We start from the raw sequence: 17,182 nt of genomic DNA, 5'->3' as shown, positions 1-17,182 counted from the left end.
TATTCAGGGTCCAGTTTACTTCTAAAGCACTAGTGTAACATCTGCTTTAAGGATAGCACCCAAAAAAGCCCTTTTTAGGGCTGAAAGATATCAGTCCTGGTTGGGAGGGAACCACTGGTTAAAAGGGGTACTCCAGAATCAAACTTACGTCCTTCAAGCAACTAACTACTACAGTATTCAAAGAACTGAAATATATCAGTTCGTGTGTTTTGCAACAGCTGGAGGCACCCTGGTTGGGGACCACTGCATAAAAGGGGAACTCCGCTGATGAGCTTTTTTTCTTTAAAGCAACTAACTACTACAGTATTCAAAGGGCTGAAATATATCAGTCCGTGTGTTTTGCAACAGCTGGAGGCACCCTGGTTAGGGACCACTGCTTAAAAAGGGAACTCCGCTTGCAAGCTTTTTTGCTCATTGTCACACTAGTGCAAGTCACATTAGGTGTGACAGTTGTGCAAATTTGAAAAAAAAAAACCTTTTTTGGCTGTTAAATAAAATCAGTCGTCACTGTCAGTTCACGTCACAGTTGCCATTTTTTTTGCCTCCAGGGCAAATTGTGTCACCCTAGTGCAAATCACATTAGGTGTGACAGTTGTGCAAATTTAACCAAAAAAATGACAGGCAGAGGAAGGCCACCCCGCAGGTGCCGTTGTGGTGCTGGGATTCCCTTTGGCCCTAGAATGGCCAGTGTTCAGAGGCCATGTACCCTGAACCCCCAAAGTGTTGACTGAGTACTTTGTTGACTGGCTGTCACAAGACACCCAATATACTACAGCTTCCACTCGGAACCTTGACGCACCGTCCTTCTCCTCCTCTAGCTTAGCTTCGGGCACCTCTCATGCTACCACTTGCCCGCCTGCCGCCACCACCAACACTAGCACCGCAGCAGCTTTACTTGATCCGTCAGAGGAGTTATTTACACATCAGTTCGAAGACATGAGTGATGCGCAACCATTATTGCCAGAGGATGTAGTTAACAGGGATATGTTTCAGTCAGGCAGCATTACACACATGGACGTACGGTGTGATGATGATGATGTTGTACCCGCTGCTGCTTCCTTTCTTGAGGTGTCAGATAGCGGTAAAGGTGTTGATGATGACGATGTGCCCGTGGATGCCCACATGGGTGCCCGCTAGAAGAGAAGAAGAGGGGGAAAGTTCAGATGGGGAGACAGAGAGGAGGAGGAGACGAGTTGGAAGCAGGGGGAGGTCATTGCAAGGAGCTGGTGGCACTGTCAGACAGCGTGCATCGGCACCCGGAGTCAGCCAGACGGGACGCCAATCACCGCATGCTGTTGCCACCACGAGAATGCAGTCATCGCAGAGTTCAGCAGTGTGGCATTTTTTTTGTGTGTCTGCCTCTGACAACAGCGAGGCCATTTGCAACCTGTGCCAGAAGAAACTGAGTCATGGGAAGTCCAACACCCACCTAGGCACAACTGCTTTGCGAAGGCACATGATGTCACATCACAAACGCCTATGGGATCAACACATCAGTACAAGCACACAAAGTCAAAGCCGCCATCCTCCTCCTGGTCCAGCATCTTCAGCCAGGTCAACCACTGCTGCCCTCCTTGCCCCCTCTCAACCATCCGCCACTCCATCTCTCACTTTGAGCAGTTCCTGCTCATCTTCCCACAGTCAGGTGTCTGTCAAGGAGATGTTTGAGCGCAAGAAGACAATGTCTCAAAGTCACCCCATAGCCTGGCGTCTTACAGCTGGCTTGTCGGAACTGCTAGCCCGCCATTTTTTACCATACAAGCTGGTGGCCTTTAAAAAATGTGTAGCCATTGGAACACCGCAGTGGAAGGTACCCGGCCGAATTTTTTTTGCACAAAAGGCAATCCCCAACCTTTACTCCATTGTGCAAAAGGAAATGATGGCATGTCTGGCACACAGTGTAGGGGCAAGGGTCCATCTGACCACTGATACCTGGTCTGCAAAGCATGGTCAGGGCAGCTATATCACCTACACTGCACATTGGGTAAACCTGGTGACAGCTGCCAAGCATGGAATGCATGGCTCTGCAGAGGAGTTGGTGACACAGCCACGACTTGCAGGCAGGCCTGCTGCCACCTCCTCAACTCCTCCTACTCCATCCTCTTCCATAACATCCTCGGCTAAGTCCTCTTCCACCTCTGCATCTTGCTCCACATCCCGGATACAGCAGTGTCACGCCATCTTGGGGTTGACTTGCCTCAAATCGGAGAGTCACGCCGCACCAGCGCTCCTGTCGGCCCTGAACGCACAGGTGGACCAGTGGCTGACTCCGCACCAACTGGAGATCGGCAAGGTGGTTTGTGACAATGGAACAAATTTGTTGGCGGCATTGAGGTTGGGCAAGTTGACACATGTGCCGTGCATGGCACATGTGTGTAATCTGATTGTACAATGCTTTGTGCTCAAGTACCCATGTTTGCTGGTTGCCTTGAAGCAGTCCAGGAATGTGTGTGGCCATTTCAGGCGTTCCTACACGGCCATGGCGCACTTGTCAGATATCCAGCGGCGAAACAACATGCCAGTGAGGTGCTTGATTTGCGACAGCCCGACACGTTGGAATTCAACACTCCTAATGTTCGACCGCCTGCTCCAACAAGAAAAAGCTGTCAACGAATATTTGTATGACCGGGGTGCTAGCACATCATCTGCGGAGCTGGGAATTTTTTTTCGCCACGTTACTGGAGGCTCATGCGTCCTTTTTGAGGAGGTGACAAACCTGGTCAGTCGCCCCGAAGGCATCATCAGCGACATCATACCATTTTGTTTTCTTCCTGGAGTGTGCTCTGCGAAGAGTGCTGGATCAGGCCAGGGCCGTTTTGAAGGAATTTGGGGGCCCCAAGAAAAATGGATATGGAGGCCCCCCTTGATGCTCGCGCACATCACGCTCTAGGGCCGGCGTCAGGACGTAGTAACGCCGGGCCTTGAATGCTGGGAGCGCAACGTGAGCGAACGTCTATACGAGGCCCCCACGTTGGGTGCGGCACAGTTCCCCCCCACGTTAGGTGCGGCACAGTACCCCCCCCCCCCCCCACGTTAGGTGTGGCAAAGTTCCCCCCACGTTAGGTGTGGCAAAGTTCCCCCCACGTTAGGTGCGGCACAGTCCCCCCCACGTTAGGTGCGGCACAGTCCCCCCCCCCCCCCACGTTAGGTGCGGCAGAGTTATCCCCACATTAGGCTAGCAGTGTTCCCCCATATTAGGTGCAGTATAGTTCCCCCACATTAGGTGCAGTATAGTTTCCCCACATTAGGTGCAGTATAGTTTCCCCACATTAGGTGCAGTATAGTTCCCCCACATTAGGTGCAGTATAGTTTCCCCACATTAGGTGCAGTATAGTTTCCCCACATTAGGTGCAGTATAGTTTCCCCACATTAGGTGCAGTATAGTTTCCCCACATTAGGTGCAGTATAGTTTCCCCACATTAGGTGCAGCAGAGATCCCCCCCACATTAGGTGCAGCAGAGATCCCCCCCCACATTAGGTGCAGCAGAGATCCCCCCCACATTAGGTGCAGCAGAGATCCCCCCCCACATTAGGTGCAGCAGAGATCCCCCCCCACATTAGGTGCAGCAGAGATCCCCCCCCACATTAGGTGCAGCAGAGTTCCCCCCCACATTAGGTGCAGCAGAGTTCCCCCCCACATTAGGTGCAGCAGAGTTCCCCCACAGACATACAGCCTCCAGCCATACAGTGTATGGCTGGAGGCTGTATGCCTGTTTACTGCCCTACTTCGGTGTTCTGACCATTGTTCAGCTGGGTTCACACCACGTTTTCTTAAATACGGCTCCCGTATACGGTTGGGAGGAGGGGGGGCGGGGCTTAATCGCGGCGCCCGCACTAAGCCGTATTCGGGAACCGTATTTAATGTATGTCTATGAGCCGACCGGAGTGAACCGCAGCCTCCGGTCGACTTTGTTTTAGGCCGTATGCGGTTTCCCGACCGCAGGCAAAAACGTGGTCGACCCCCCTGGATCTGCCACATGCATTATATACACACAACACACTGTACACATTACATACTGTACATGCATGCTTCACACACAGATACTGTGCACATTACATACTGTACATGCATGCTTCATACACACAACACACTGTACACATTACATACGGTACATGCATCACACAAACACACTGTACACATTACATACTGTACATGCATCACACACACTGTACACATTACATACTGTACATGCATCACACACACACACACTGTACACATTACATACTGTACATGCATCACACACACACACTGTACACATTACATACTGTACATGCATCACACACACACACTGTACACATTACATACTGTACATGCATCACACACACACGCACACACACTGTACACATTACATACTGTACATGCATCACACACACACTGTGCACATTACATACTGTACATGCATCATACACACACTGTACACTACATACTGTACATGCATCATACACATTACATACTGTACATGCATCATACACACACACAATGTACACATTACATACTGTACATGCATTATACACACACACTGTACACATTACATACTGTACATGCATTATACACACACACTGTACACATTACATACTGTACATGCATCATACACACACACTGTACACATTACATACTGTACATGCATCATATACACACATACTGTACACATTACATACTGTACATGAATCATACACACACACACTGTACACATTATATACTGTACATTCATACACACACATACTGTACACATTACATACTCGACATGCATCATACACACACACTGTACACATTACATACTGTGCATGCATCATACACACACTGTACACACTACATACTGTACATGCATCATACACACACATACTGTACATGAATCATATGCACACATACTGTACACATTACATGCATCATACACAACACACTGTACACATTACATACTGTACATGCATCATACACACACACACACTGTACACATTACATACTGTACATGCATCATACACACACACACTGTACACATTACATACTGTACATGCATCATACACACACACACTGTACACATTACATACTGTACATGCATCATACACACACACACTGTACACATTACATACTGTACATGCATCATACACACACACACTGTACACATTACATACTGTACATGCATCATACACACACACACACACTGTACACATTACATACTGTACATGCATCATACACACACATACTGTACACATTACATACTATACATGCTTTGGCTGTCTGGGCATGCTGGGAGTTGTAGTTTTGCAACAACTGGAGGCACCCTGGTTGGGAAACACTGGTATAGATACACACATGCACTTTACATATACTGTAGTCATCCACAGTAGTAACACACACACAGGCACAGTACATAGACATACACATATGTACACATACACACATATATATATATATATCCACACTCTCACACACACATTTATACACATAATATATTTTTTTTTTATATATATATATATATATATATATATGCAGGGACCCCTACTATAGTCAGGCCCCATGTTGTACAGCCTCTGCGGTCTCCTTTCCTCACAGCTCTGTGCTCTCTCCTCACCCCGCCTCCTTCTCAGACGGCTGAAGGCTGAGAGAAGAGTCCGGGCTGAGGGAAGATACCAAGTGCAGCGGGGGTGGAGAGAGCGTGATTGTGGTGAGGTGAGCTGCAAATTAGTTTATTTAAAAAAAATGTCAGACATTCGGGGGCCCTCTTGTTTGACTGGGTGCCTGGGGCCCGGAGCACAAACTCCAAGAGCAGGATTGTTAATCACTACAGGACGGGCAAGCACTGGCTGTGCTCGGGGGCCCCCAGCCAGCTCGGGGCCCCAAGCAATTGCTTGGTTTGCCTGTCCTGTAGCGACGGGCCTGGATAAGGCAGTAGATGAGCGTGAAGAGGAAGAGTTGTGGACACCATCACCATCAGAAACAGCCTCATCAGCATCGCTTGCTGGACCTGCGGCAATGCTGGAAGAGGATTGTGAGGAAGAGGAGTCAGAGGAGGAATGTGGCTTTGAAGAGGAGGAGGAAGACCAACCACAGCAGGCATCCCAGGATGCTCCTTGTCACCTATCTGGTTCCCGTGGTGTTGTACGTTGCTGGGGAGAAGAAGATTATACCTTCCCTGACATCACTGAGGACGAGGAACGGGACATGAGTAGCTCGCCATCAGTCCTTGTGCAAATGGGGTCTTTCATGCTGTCGTGCCTGTTGAGGGACCATCGTATAAAAAAGGATGAAGGAGAACGACCTGTACTGGGTGTCCACGCTACTAGACCCCCGGTATAAACATAAAGTGCCTGACATGTTACCGCATTACAGCAAGGTGGAAAGGATTAAGCAGGTCGAAAATAAATTAAGAAGTATGCTGTACACAGCGTATAAGGGTCATGTCACAGCACAACAGGGATCTAACAGGGGAAGAGGTGAAAGTAATCCTCCTCCTCCCACGAACACGCCGGCAAGGACAGGATGCTGTACAGACATGCTGTTGATGGAGGACATGCGGAGCTTTTTAAGTCCTACGCATCGCCACAGCCGTTCGGGGTCCACTATCAGAGAAGGACTTGACCGATGGGTAGCAGACTACCTGGCCTTAACCGCAGATATCAACACTCTGAGGAGCGATGAACCCCTTGACTACTGGGTGTGCTGGCTTGACCTGTGGCCTGAGCTATCCCAATTTGCGCTCGAACTTCTGGCCTGTCCCGCTTCAAGTGTCCTGTCAGAAAGGACCTTCAGTGCAGCAGGAGGTATTGTCACTGAGAAGAGGAGTCGCCTTGGTCAAAAAAGTCTGGATTACCTCACCTTTCTTAAGATGAATGAGGGATGGATCCCGAAGGGACTGACACTGGGCGATACATTTGACTGAACAAGGCCTGATCAGATGAGCTGCCTTGCACTAAAAATGGTCCACACGCTGCTGTATTTGAACTCTGAATGCCGGATGACTTGCGTGACTTATCCACCACCAACTAGAGTTCAAGCCGCAATGTTTTAGGGCACTTTCTACCTGGCGAAACAAACAGAAATTTTTCTGGCCGCTGCAACAATACCAAATTTTCCAGCCAGGTGTACATGCCTAATTTTTCTGGCCTCTGCTGCTGCACTTGTTATGGTGCTGCAATTTTTCTGGCTGCTGCTACCGAAGCGGCTGCAACAATACCACATTTTTCAGGCATTTGTACATGCCTAATTTTTCTGGTACTCTGCTGACATCTCTGTCCATTTTATCAACCGTGGATATTAGATGTGTGCTAAGGGTAGCATGGTGGCTCAGAGGTTAGCACTGCTGCCTTGCAGCGCTGGGGCCTTGGGTTCAAATCCCACTATGTGCTGCCTAACATGGGGGAATCTATGAGCTGCCTAAAGGGGGATCTAACTATGTGCTGCCTAAAGGGGGCTCTATGTGCTGCCTAAAGGGAGGCTCTAACTATGTGCTGCCTAATATGGGGGAATCTATGTGCTGTCTAAAGGGGGAATCTAACTATGTGATGCCTAAAGGGGGGCTAAAGCACGTTATTCCAAACCATTTAGGAATAATAGGTGATTTATGCCCTTTATGGATTAAAACCATTAAAACTGCATCAACTATGTAATTTTCCATGGGAGTTTTGCCATGGATTCCACTCCGTCACGCCACAGTCCAGGTGTTGGTCCCCTTGAAACAACTTTTAAATCTCTATTGTGGCCAGAAAGAGTCCCTATGGATTTAAAAATTTGCATGCCCATTGAAGTCAATGGCGGTTTGCCCGCTTTCGCGAACTTTTGCGGATGAAAATTTTATGTTCGCGACATCACTATTTCTGACACGGACAAAGTTGTCAGCAGAGAGCAATGTGGTTGGACTGAAAAGAACTTCACAAATTTCTCTGTAGTATATCTGCAGTATACAGCAGCTAAGTACTGGTTAGGATTAGGGTTAAGATTTTTTTTAAATAGAAGTCATTTACAAATCTGTTTAACTTTCTGGCACCAGTTAATTTGAAAACCGTTTTTTTTTTCCACCGGTGTACTCCTTTAAGTTAATGTAAGCAAAGCTCCAGGATCAGACGGAGTACACCCAAGAGTTCTTAGAGAACTCCGTTAAGTAATTCCTGTATCCTTGTTCAGAATATTTAGATATTCTCTGGGAAAAGCCACAATTTTTCATTTCCTACATTTGAAGAAAAATATATTGATATTGTGCCTAGAGACTGGCGCAAGGCAAATGTGGTGCTGATCTTCAAAAAGGGCTCTAGGTCTTCTCCAGGTAACTATAGACTGCTTAATGTCCATTGTGAGTAAACTACTTCTATGGGCTCATAAAGAACTATGTACAGGAATATGTAGGGGGTAATAGTATTATAAGTGATAGCCAACATGGTTTTACTAAGACAGAAGTTGTCAAATCAGTCTAATTTGTTTTTATGAAGAGGTGAGTAGAAGTCTGGATAGGGGGGCAGCCAAAGATATATAGTGGGAGATTTATCAAAACCTGTGCAAAGGAAAAGTTGACCTGTTGCCCATAGCAACCAATCAGATCGCTTCTTTCATTTTAAAAAGGGCCTCTGAAAAATAAAAGAAGCAATCTGATTGGTTGCTATGGGCAACTGGTCAACATTTCCTCTACACAGGTTTTGCTAAATCTCCCCCATAGTGTTTTGGACTTGGCAAAAGTGTTTGACACTGTCCCTCAAAGATGCCTGTTGGGTAAATTGATGTCTTTACATTTAGGAAGTTTCGTTTGTGATCGGATTGAAAACTGTTACTGTCGGTTGTAAAGTCTCTAAAAATTCTAAATCTGGTGTAGTTATTATCCTTTAAACAATTCTGCAAATTAATATGTCTATTTTATATGTGAAATGTCTTATTTTCTTCTCTATAGGGCTGCTTACTCTCCCTGCAGTTTTGCTTTCCCTTGTCAAATGGCCTGCACTGGATTCTACAAAGTATAGGGTATAAGTCTACAAACATATTAATTTTGTGTCCATATAGAAACATGTGTACATATTAGCCAGTGTGCCTGGAAATCACTATCCTCCCCTGTAAATGCCACAGATGTCTGGCCTCTGTCTCCCCTTCTCACATGGTTCAGCTGCCCCTGCTGAGTTCTGTGAGGCAGGAAGTGAGCAGAGCAGGTAAATAACCCTACCCCACCTGTCAGCAAATCTGTCCATATTTGCTGTTGTTAGAATGGATAACACTAGGAGACTAGGGACTAAAGACAAAATTAAGGAGACAGAGACACCTATTGACCTAGTGGTATTAAACAAAAAAATTTTTTTTTTTTTAAATAAAGTATATTTTAACAACAGCAAAGCATTAGGGGCCATACCTAGAGAGAAATGGTTAATGATTGGTCCCCGGTGAACCCCAAGGTGGTCTACCCCAAGTTTCAGTACCGAGCCTGCTTTTGTTTAACTTGCTTATTAACGATATAGAGGATGGGATTAACAGCTCTGTTTCTATCTTTGCAGAAGACACCAAGCTTTGTTGCATGGTACAGTCTATGGAAGACGTATTTAAGTTTATAAGCTGACTTGGACAGACTGAACCTTATTTCGCAAGTGGATGCTCAGACACTCAATACGGGTAAATTTAAAGGTATGCATCTGGGTATTAATAATCTGCATGCAACATATGTCTTAGGGAAAGTAAAACTTGGAGAGTCACAGGTAAAGAAGGATTTGAGTATACTTGTAGATCATAGACTACAGAACGGTGTGCAGTGTGTCCTATGTAGAATTTCCAGATACAGTGCTTTTCCACATTAATAGGACACAAAGTGTGACCCTATAGAAGACCTATAGTGATAGGAAGGTTCAGGGCTACAAAAAAAAAATATTTTCGGGACCATATTTTCCTGGTGAACCAGCTATAAAGGGAAATTAATTGTAAAGTGAAAGGTCTCAAAAAGACAAAAAATAGGGATAGTGCCTAAAACTTTTAATAATGAGGCTAAAATTCACAAAATATCGTTAGTTACTTTTTCCATTAAAATAATTATTATTATAAGCAAAAGTATATTTGTCCATCACGGGACAGCCACTCTGCTCACTAAGGTGGACACCTGAGCGACTACAGCTCAGGATTTGCAAGGGATCAAACAAATCATTGTTTATTATCAACATCGCCCTCAACACGTTTCTGTCAGCCTGTAGATGCCGACGTCCTCAGGATGGCGTATGTATATAGTACTGCTTTTGTTCACTTGGAGTATAATATACAAGTAGTACACAAAAGGAGAAACAATAGATAGATAGAGATCTCTTATGGTACACCAACACCTGAAGGTAAAGCACTATGATAGTCGCACTGATATGTGCAAAGGCTTTATATAGCGATTTGTCAGAGGTTCCCAGTGGGGAAATCTGGAGGTAAAAGTACACTTATATGCCCCCTATGTAGTCAGACAAATCCTACACTGACACCTGAATTTAAAGCTTCATAGTGATCACACTGAAATGTTGAGCAAACTTTATATACATAGATTATTTAAGGGTTCCTGATGGAAGAACCTAGAGGGGAAAAAAAAAAAAATTTATATATACACACCTCTACTGCAATCAAACTGAACCTTCACAAAAAGAAATATAGCTGGTCCCGGTAGTCCCTAATGAGGGAACCTAAAAAAGAAAACACATATATGCATTTCTACTAGCGTGCAGTGTTCCCTGGAAACATCTTAGATCAAGTGCTTGTAAGCCCTTGTATATAATTCACTGTATATATCCTCCAGAGTGTCAGTACAGCATCCAAGTGTAACCTGTAAAGAAGAGGAAACAAAGAGGACAGTTGCAGAGTTTCTTTCTCAAGCTGAACTCAGTTTCCTGCAATAGAATGTTTACACAGCAGTGCTGTTACTCACGATTAGTGTACCATGCTTGTTCCGGCAATGAGCAGAACCTGCTTGTGGCAGGGAGCTGTGACTTCCGGCTACTGCTGCTCGTGTCGGTCGGAGCTGGCGTCTGACCTCATATCCTCCCTCCGGCATCTGCGTCATCACGCTCCAGTGCCTCCCCCGCCTGACGTCAGCGGGGGAAACCCTAGGTGATATCGCATTCCCACTGATGATGTGATTGCATGATAAATGTTAATATGATTTGCCAGTGATGTATCTCGACCATTCCGTACATCACCAATATGCTCTAATACTCTTCTGCGTAATTCGCGAAAGGTCTTCTCTACATATAATAGTGGGTTTGATACGTTTAGAAATCCCAGGTACAGTTTTGCTTTTCTTAATAAACTTGCAAGCTTTACAGTGGCCACAAGAAAAGCAACCCTGTGGGGAGGATCTAACCAAGTAGATGAGGGAGGACTTGAATTTAAAGGGCTCTGCACCAACCTGTCGCCAATGCTCTGCCCCTTTCTGTATGTAATCTGTGGTCTATCCCCAATAGCTTCTTTTAAATTGGGGTCCATTTTTTTTTTTTAAATTGTACATTTTTATAAATTTTTGTTACAACAACAAGGAAAACAAAGCATAATTGCAGTGGAGGAAAAACATACCCCACTGACACCAAACAAAGGAAAAATGTAAATATGCACAATCCAATGGTGGGAACACAAAGACCATACGAGACAATAGGGTGGGAAGGAGGGTGGGGGTAAGGGAAGGGGTAACACAAGAAGAGGGAAAAATAGGATGGATGGAGGGGAGGGGGAGGGGGAGGGGAGAGGGGAGGGAAAAGAGAACAGGAGGAAAGCAGTCCAACACATAGAAAAAAATTATAGGAGAAAGAGAAGTAGAAGAAGGGTCCATTTTTAATATATGCCAATATTTTGTTATGATGTTACTAATATCCACATCAGCCTTATCATATGTGCCCATGATTCTTAACGGTCCTGAACTGCTTTCCTGTGATTTGGGGGTAAGTAAACTATCTCGTGTTGTGTTCAGAGCTCCTCTATACGCATTAGTTAGAGTATATTCGGGATAACCCCTATCCCTAAAGCGGTTCCTCATATCAAGTGCTTGCCACTTGAATTCTGAGAGCTCCGAACAATTGCTTCTGAGGCGGAGGTACTGCCCCCTGGGTATCTCTCTTTTGAGGGGCCCAGGGTGACAGCTCTCCCACCTCTGGAGGCTGTTCATGGCTGTTTCTTTTCTATGGACTGTAGATTGTAATATACCATTAGGTCCTATGGAAATCTTGACATCTGGGAAAGCTAGTTCCTTGTTATGGGTTTCAAATGTAAAGAATAGTCCAATCTGATTCAGTGATTTAACAAAATCTTGAAATTCCGCTGCAGACCCATTCCAAAGAATAAACACGTCATCAATGAATTTGACCCATACTAAAGCATGGTCAGTAAATTTCTCTCTCTCATCAGAGAATGTAGTCATGGCCTCCCACTAACCCAGGACACGGCCACCAACAGCCTCCTGAGTTGGGAGAGCTGCCACCCTGGGCCCCTCAAAAGAGGGATACCCAGGGGGCAGTACCTCCGCCTCAGGAGGAATTGTTCGGAGCTCTCAGAATCCAAGCGGCAAGCACATGATATGAGGAACCGCTTTAGGGATAGGGGTTATCCTGAATATCCTCTAACTAATGCGTATAGAGGAGCTCTGAACAGGACACAAGATCGTTTACTTACCCCCAAATCATGGGAAAGCAGTGCAGAACCATGAAGAATCATAGGCACATATGATAAGCCTGATGTGGATATTAGTAACATCATAACCAAATATTGGCATATAGCAAAAATGGACCCTGATTTTAAAGAGGCTTTTGGGGATAGACCACAGATTACACACAGAAAGGGACAGAGTGATTTTTTTGTCGAAAACGTAAAAAAATTTACAGTTAAAAAAATAAAATAAAAAAGGGCAGAGCATTGGCGACAGGTTGGTGCAGAGCCATTTAAAGTCAAGTCCTCCCTCATCTACTTGGTTAGATCCTCCCCACAGGGTTGCTTTTCTTGTGGCCACTGTAAAGCTTGCAAGTTTATTAAGAAAAGCAGAACTGTACCTGGGATTTCTAAATGTATCAAACAATTCATAAATTGTTCATCAAAAGGAGTCATCTATGTTGCCACTTGTACTTGCCCACTATTATATGTAGGGAAGACCATTCACGAATTACGCAGAAGAGTATTAGAGCACATTGGTGACGTATGGAATGGTCGAGATACATCACTGGCAAATCATATTAACATTTATCATGTGGGAGATATCTCCTGTCTACATATTGTAGGGATTGACCAACAACGGAGACACCCCAGAGGAGAACATTTTGATAGATCCCTTATACAGAAGGAGACTAAGTGGATCTTCGCGTTGGGGATAGTATCCCCAGAGGGCTTAAACGAATAACTTAGTTTTGGTTGCTTCTTGTGAGAATGGGGTGTGGCTTAGAAATGCAGTTAGGTAGTTTAGGGAGGACTGTAGCCGGTCCAACAGGAGATAATGCATCTCTTAGATAAAGGGATACCTAGGAGTGGTATAGGAGGTTCCTGAGCGGGATCGCCCTTTTTAGGGCGGCCACCCCACCTAGATTAAGGAATATAAGATTAGTGTACCCATACCAGGGACAGTTAGTACCTCCCTAGGTCCCTGCTACTTGCACCTGCCACCTAGATATAGGCAGCCCTACCCACCACTGGCTAGACCTCATTCATCACATTAGCCCCTCAGAATATACTATGAAGGCTACCCATGGCCCATACTTGGCCATGTTAATATGACAAAATTGAGTTGCTTATTGACTTTTTGACCTGCACTGATTCGAGGCCATATGCTCTGCCACATACTATAATTGGTGTTTACCTAGCTTTATGGTTCTCTAAAATTGTGGTCACCCCTGAATTCAGAAGTCCAATATATTTAGCCTATTTGGTTGCTTACTGGCTTTATCATATTTTATCATATGTTACTTTATAAAATAACACAATACATTTTGTATTTGTAAATTGATTTGATTTTTTTTTCTCCCAACAGAATATATACCCTGAATATAACCCTATACCGTGAATATGATCATGTACCAAATATTAGGAGTATATTCTGAACCATTAAGTGAATGAGTCGGGTAGATATCACAATGATATGACTCATTAGATACACCGTGGTTATACCTCCTATTATAGAGCGTTGTATCTAAGTTTACATTTATTAACAACTTATTAATTGGGATACCATTTGTCCTTTCCCTTTCATTTAGCCAGTAATCTGCTAAGTATTAGCGCAATATCATCATCCATATCTCTTGGTTTACATTCTCGCATCTCTGCCAACGGTGTCCAATTGCGTCATCAGTGGGAGTGTCTAATGCGATACCACCTAGGGTTTCCCCCGCTGACGTCAGGCGGGGGAGGCACTGGAATGTGATGACGCAGATGCCGGAGGGAGGATATGAGGTCAGACGCTAGCTCTGACCGACATGAGCAGCAGTAGTCGAAAGTCACGGCTCCCTGCCACAAGCAGATTCTGCTCATCGTCGGTACAAGCATGGTACACTAATCGTGAGTAACAGCACTGCTGTGTAAACATTCTATTGCAGGAAACTGAGTTCAGCTTGAGAAAGAAACTCTGCAACTGTCCTCTTTGTTTCCTCTTCTTTATAGGTTACACTTGGATGCTGTACTGACACTCTGGAGGATATATACAGTGAATTATATACAAGGGCTTACAAGCACTTGATCTAAGATGTTTCCAGGGAACACTGCACGCTAGTAGAAATGCATATATGTGTTTTCTTTTTTAGGTTCCCTCATTAGGGACTACCGGGACCAGCTATATTTCTTTTTGTGAAGGTTCAGTTTGATTGCAATAGAGGTGTTTCTATATTTTTCCCTCTAGGTTATTCCATCAGGAACCATTGAATAATCTATGTATATAAAGCTTGTGCACATTTCAGTGTGATCACTATGAAGCTTTAAATTCAGGTGTCAGTGTAGGATTTGTCTGACTACATAGGGCATATAAGTGTACTTTTACCTCCAGATTTCCCCACTGGGAACCTCTGACAAATCGCTATATAAAGCCTTTGCAAATATCAGTGTGACCATCATAGTGCTTTACCTTCAGGTGTTGGCGTACCATAAGAGATCTCTATCATTACTATATTTTCTCCTTTTGTGTACTACTTGTATATTATATTCCAAGTGAACGTAAGCAGTACTATATACATACGCCATTCCTGAGGACGTCGGCATCTACAGGCTGACAGAAAAGCGTTGAGGGCGATGTTGATAATAAAAAAATATTTGTTGGATCTCTTGTAAATCCTGAGCTGTACTATAGTCGCTCAGGTGTCCACCTTAGTGAGCAGAGTGGCTGTCCCGTGATGGACAAATATACTTTTGCTTAAAATAATATTTTTAATGGAAAAAGGGACCCACGATATTTGGTGAATTGTAGCCATATTATTAAAAGCTAAGTTATAGGCACTATCCCTACTTTATTGTCTTTTTGATTTAAGTGCTGGATAGGTTACACTTAGTGTGTCAGATGGGACCAGAACAAAACCCATAACCCTACTATTAAAAGTAAAAGGCCTGCAAGTAAACTTCACAAATATTCATGTGAATTTGTCTGTAGGTAATTTTAATGAACTAGAATGCAATAGTTATATACGTCTATACCTTGGGTAAGCGGTACTTGTCTCTGAAGTGACTCCGAAGTGTGGCTCTTTCACCTTTGCGTTGAGTATACATTGCCTCCCGTTCCATCCTGTATGAAAAAAATATGGTTAATACTATGCATATATTTATAACTACGGTATTATGTAGGTCAAGATCTTACATAAACAGCCCAATAATTAATTAAAAATAATTCTCTCTCTCTTTGACAGTTAAAAAGGGGTTTTGTATATCACATGTCATATTTTTGGTGTTTTAAAAAAAAAAAAAAAAATCTTTGTGTACTGGGCTTTTATGCAGACCTTAGTGTCTCTATGATTCTAGTTAATTTCTAAAAACTCCAGGGCCATAGTCTGGAGTCACAAAAGCCCTATTTTTTCCCTCCATTAACCCCTTAAGGACCAGGCCATTTTATACCTTAAGGACCGGAGCGTTTTTTTCAATTCTGACCACTGTCACTTTAAACATTAATAACTCTGGGATGCTTTTAGTTATCATTCTGATTCCGAGACTGTTTTTTCGTGACATATTCTACTTTAACTTAGTGGTAACATTGTATGGTAATTTGCATCCTTTCTTGGTGAAAAATCCCAAAATTTTATGAAAAAAATGAAAATTTTGCATTTTTCTAACTTTGAAGCTCTCTGCTTGTAAGGAAAATGGATATTCAAAATATATATTTTTTGGGTTCACATATACAATATGTCTACTTTATGTTTGCATCATAAAATTTATGAGTTTTTACTTTTGAAAGACACCAGTGGGCTTCAAAGTTCAGCAGCAATTTTGAAATTTTTCACAAAATTTTCAAACTCACTATTTTTCAGGGACCAGTTCAGTTTTGAAGTGGATTTGAAGGGTCTTCATATTAGAAATACCCCATAAAAGACCCCATTATGAAAACTACACCCCCCAAAGTATTCAAAATGACATTCAGTAAGTGTATTAACCCTTTAGGTGTTTCACAGGAATAGCAGCAAAGTGAAGGAGAAAACTCAAAATCTTCATTTTTTACACTCACATGTTCGTGTAGACCCAATTTTTGAATTTTTGCAAGGGGTAAAAAGGAGAAAATTTTTACTTGTATTTGAAACCCAATTTCTCTCGAGTAAGCACATACCTCATATGTCTATGTTAATTGTTCGGCGGGCGCAGTAGAGGGCTCAGAAGGGAATGAGAGACAAATGGTTTTTGGGGGGCATGCCGCATTTAGGAAGCCCCTATGGTGCCAGGACAGCAAAAAAAAAACACATTGCATACCATTTTGGAAACTAGACCCCTCAGGGAACGTAACAAGGGGTAATTTGAACCTTAATACCCTACAGGTGATTCACGACTTTTGCATATGTAAAAAAAATATATATATTTTTTTACCTAAAATGCTTGGTTTCCCAAAAATTTTACATTTTTAAAAAGGGTAATAGCAGAAAATACCCCCCAAAATTTGAAGCCCAATTTCTCCCGATACAGAAAACACCTCGCATAGGGGTGGAAAGTGCTCTGCTGGCGCACTACAGGTCTCAGAAGAGAAGGAGTCACATTTGGCTTTTTGAAAGCAAATTTTGCTCTGGGGGCATGCCGCATTTAGGAAGCCCCTATGGTGCCAGG

At 43.8% G+C, this 17,182-nt stretch overlaps 1 protein-coding gene across 1 annotated transcript in view; it reads right to left on the bottom strand.

The window, feature by feature from the left end:
* Positions 1-17,182, bottom strand: part of CPLX3 (complexin 3) — a 59,745-nt gene that overhangs the window by 4,101 nt on the left and 38,462 nt on the right. The window contains exon 2 of the mRNA XM_056572682.1: positions 15,578-15,665. Within this exon, the coding sequence (XP_056428657.1) occupies positions 15,578-15,665 (88 nt within the window). The remainder of the gene's footprint in view (positions 1-15,577; positions 15,666-17,182) is intronic.

Source organism: Hyla sarda, chromosome 4 (genome assembly GCF_029499605.1).
Source record: "Hyla sarda isolate aHylSar1 chromosome 4, aHylSar1.hap1, whole genome shotgun sequence".
NCBI lineage: Eukaryota > Metazoa > Chordata > Amphibia > Anura > Hylidae > Hyla > Hyla sarda.
Note: the sequence above shows the minus strand (reverse complement) of the source record. Positions and strands in the feature narration are given on the sequence as shown.